We start from the raw sequence: 3,582 nt of genomic DNA, 5'->3' as shown, positions 1-3,582 counted from the left end.
ACGGAGAGAGGATTCGATTTCCATATCACAGGTTGGTGGTGATTCTTAGTGTTTACTGGAATATTGAATTTAGGGCCAATTACTGGGACCTGGGACTTTGGAAGTCCATTGCAGATCTTTGAAAGGGAATTGAGAGGTTAGACTGAAAGGTGTAACAGGAGGAAAACCTCGCAGTTGCACTATGAAATAATTGTTAGGAGAGGACGGATAATAAGAAGGAAGAAATATAATATGTATGGAAGTGCAATAAAAGGAACGAAAGGGGTTGCAGCTAGGGGCCGAAGGGACGCTGCAAAGAACCTTATTGCTTATTAGTTTGATTGATTGATTTTCGTAGTCAGTTACGTACCTAACTTTATCTGTATTTTCAAAAGGATTCGATTACGTTATCATAGTTCAGACACTTTGTGTGATTAACTATTTATTGTTTGAATAACTTATTATTCGATTTAAGCTTATCATTAAGAGTGTTTTATATGTATTTAATTTTCATCTTCCTTGTTGATATTAAAACCCGGGTATTATCAAACAATAGGATGAAAAATTATAGGCTTTTCTATTTCTTGATATATTTACTTATATACTTGTTTAACACATTCAATTTTGCGATGGGAATATCATTTTAGTAACTAATCATTTCAACTCGTCGCTCTAGGCATGAATGAATTTGGGACATATTGAGCAATAAACAAAGATCAACCCCGTCTTGTACTTAATAGATAATATTTCTTCATTAGCAGCAGTTAGCACGTATGGCTGAAGACTGCTTGGCATTACTTGACCTCGTGCAAGGTAAGTGATATTTATGATTCAGTACGATTTATTAATGTATTTGTAATTTAGTTTAAGGTAATTAATGTATTTAATTGTTTATTTATCTCTTCTGATCGGTTGATTTTATAGTATTTTTGACCTTGCGACTGTTTACTGTTATGATTTGAAAGGCTTAAAGGAATTTTCCCAAGATTTATACTTATAACCCCTACTCTCTCTCTCTCTCTCTCTCTCTCTCTCTCTCTCTCTCTCTCTCTCTCTCTCTCTATATATATATATTATATATATATATATATATATATATATGTACACACACACACACACACACATATATATATATAAATATATATATATATATATATATATATATATATATATATATAATATATATATAAAAGACGTTATCCTATTTACATCTATTCTCTCACTATATTTACCCCCAACGAAGACACACACGTATGTATGCAATATATATGTATACATATAAATATCATATAATATATATATATAATATATTATATATATTATATATATATATATAATATCGAGCTACAAATACCTAATTACATTTGTAGCTCGATATATGTATATGAATCACGGTAACGTGATATGACTTATATAATGACTACGTGCGGGCAAAAGCACTACCACGCTACCGAGGGCGAGATGGGCTTGATGCAGTCTCCAAAACGAAAAAGAAAATACCTGAGCGCGGCAGGTATTGAGATGGGAGGCGGCATAAAACTTTATATCTCTTGCGGTGGCGGTGTTGGCTAAGGCTTCACTGCCAGTCCTGGAATTGAGAGGTCGATGGTTCGTGCCCGTCGGCCGCCAATTCTATTATCGCTTAATAAATTCCCCCTCGGTTAAAACATATATGAAAATATATTTATTCCGAGGTAGAGCGAATTAGATATTAAAGGACATTTGTAGCTCGATATATATATATATATATATATATTCTATATATATATATATATATAATCACGGTAACGTGATATGACATATATATATATATATATATATATATATATATATATATAAATGCAGTGTCCAAATGATAGTCAGTTAGATTATATACTAACGAATATTCTTCTTTGTTACAGGAAGGGGAATGCCTTGTTTAGCGATGTAACTGAAAACCAACGATATCTATCAAAGTTTATTTATTAATTGTAGGGATTCGGCGAAGGAAGCAAAAGATTTTCGATTTTCATTTTAAAGTGTTGTTCAGTTAAGTAAACTGGTGTAAAAATTTTGAACTTCATGAAAAAATGAGAGGTAAAGAATTGTGAGGGTTTTGAGTTCATTTAAGAGCCCAGGCGAAAAGGTTTTGAGTTTATGGAAGCATAGATGCCAAATGTTATTGAATTTAGAGGCAAAGAGTTTTCCAAACAAAAGCGCTAGCTACGTGGGTTTTCAGTTTACATAATTTGACTCGCATTTACATATTATTGTTAATTGTTGTATACTGCTAACAATAAAATGTTGAAAAATTACAAAGGTTTTTCATTTATTCTAACGATCGACATTATGAGGAAGCATCTAGGAAAAGGATCCGTAGAAAATGAAGAGGAAACTAGAATAAAAATAGTAAAAGATCCCAGATACGTAATCTTTTTTTATATATTCCCGTTAATAGAAAGATGAAAGTGTAGGAATACTTTAGTATAATATATTTCTACAATACTTGCTGCGTAGACGCACAAGGACAGCTTGATATGAACAATACCAATTAGATCGATAATAATGATTCCCTTAATAAAATTTTTCCAGCATTCTTCTTCGATGTTCGTCTCATTTATCCCCATTTCAAATCGTTACTGGCTATTGTTGTTGTGGCCTTATAATACATATAAGAATCATTACTTTAAGTAACTGTGTGGTGTGGTAAGTTTAGGATGCATTTGTTTACTAGGAAGAACCGCTCATGTTTGGGTAACCTGCCATGTGTGAAAACTGTATAGCAAGTTCATTTGTATTTCACGTATAATCAAGTGTCATTAAATGTTCAAAAATGTGCAAGATTATCAGTGATTCCTCATTAGGGTAAGAAGATTTAATAGCCAATTGTCTCCATCAATTCTTTCTTATAGTTTTGACAGCACAAGTCAGTATCGGTAAAAGGTGCTGTCATTGTTTTTCTGTGGTCACTCTTCTGTTTCCCCGTAGAAGGGTAGTGCCGTCAGTGGACCTCATGCGGTGCACTGTAGGCATTATTTAAGGTTCTTTGCAGCGTGCCTTCGGCCCCTAGCTGCAACCACTTTCGCTCCTTTTACTGTACCTCCTTTCATATCTTTCTTTATCTTACTTTCTACCCTCTCCTAACACTTGATTCACAGTGCAATTGCGAAGTTTTCGTCCAGTTACACCTCTCAAACGTTTTACTGTCAATTTCCATATCAGCGCTGAATGACCTCGTAGGTCCCAGTGCTTGGCCTTTGAAATACTATCGTGACCTAGAAACGTGAGCGATTTTTCAGAAGTTAATACTGAACGTTTCAATTGCGCCATTCTCTCCAGTGAGTCAGACTATAGGAACGTTTGTCTGGAGTAAGTTCCTCCTGGACACACAAGGGAAACGTTCCTTGACATCGCCCAGGTGTTTCGTGTCCCTACTAAATTTTGATTGATTTGTAACATTGAATCTATGTGGATCGGGGTCAAGGACGGTGGTTGAGGGTTGGGTATGTGCACCTGGGTACGTGACACCCTATAGAAAATAATGACAAAATGATAATGTTGAAGACTTAGGTAATAATAACATACATGAGAGATTTAAAATGGGGAAAAAACTGTAAATGAAAT

At 34.2% G+C, this 3,582-nt stretch overlaps 1 protein-coding gene across 2 annotated transcripts in view; it reads left to right on the top strand.

The window, feature by feature from the left end:
- The window catches only part of LOC135224176 (uncharacterized), a 15,580-nt gene extending 13,303 nt beyond the window's left edge, over positions 1-2,277 (top strand). The window contains exons 6-8 of one of the 2 annotated variants that reach the window (XM_064263047.1): positions 1-31; positions 741-792; positions 1,881-2,277. The exon at positions 1-31 is cut by the window's left edge and continues 100 nt beyond it. In XM_064263047.1, the coding sequence (XP_064119117.1) occupies positions 1-31; positions 741-760 (51 nt within the window). In that variant the 3' untranslated portion in view covers positions 761-792; positions 1,881-2,277. Of the gene's footprint in view, positions 32-737; positions 793-1,880 lie in introns of both variants that reach the window. The other variant, XM_064263045.1, reaches the window with a different exon arrangement.
- Positions 2,278-3,582: the final 1,305 nt, after the last annotated feature.

This window comes from Macrobrachium nipponense, chromosome 10, assembly GCF_015104395.2.
Source record: "Macrobrachium nipponense isolate FS-2020 chromosome 10, ASM1510439v2, whole genome shotgun sequence".
NCBI classification, from domain to species: Eukaryota; Metazoa; Arthropoda; class Malacostraca; order Decapoda; family Palaemonidae; genus Macrobrachium; species Macrobrachium nipponense.
Note: the sequence above shows the minus strand (reverse complement) of the source record. Positions and strands in the feature narration are given on the sequence as shown.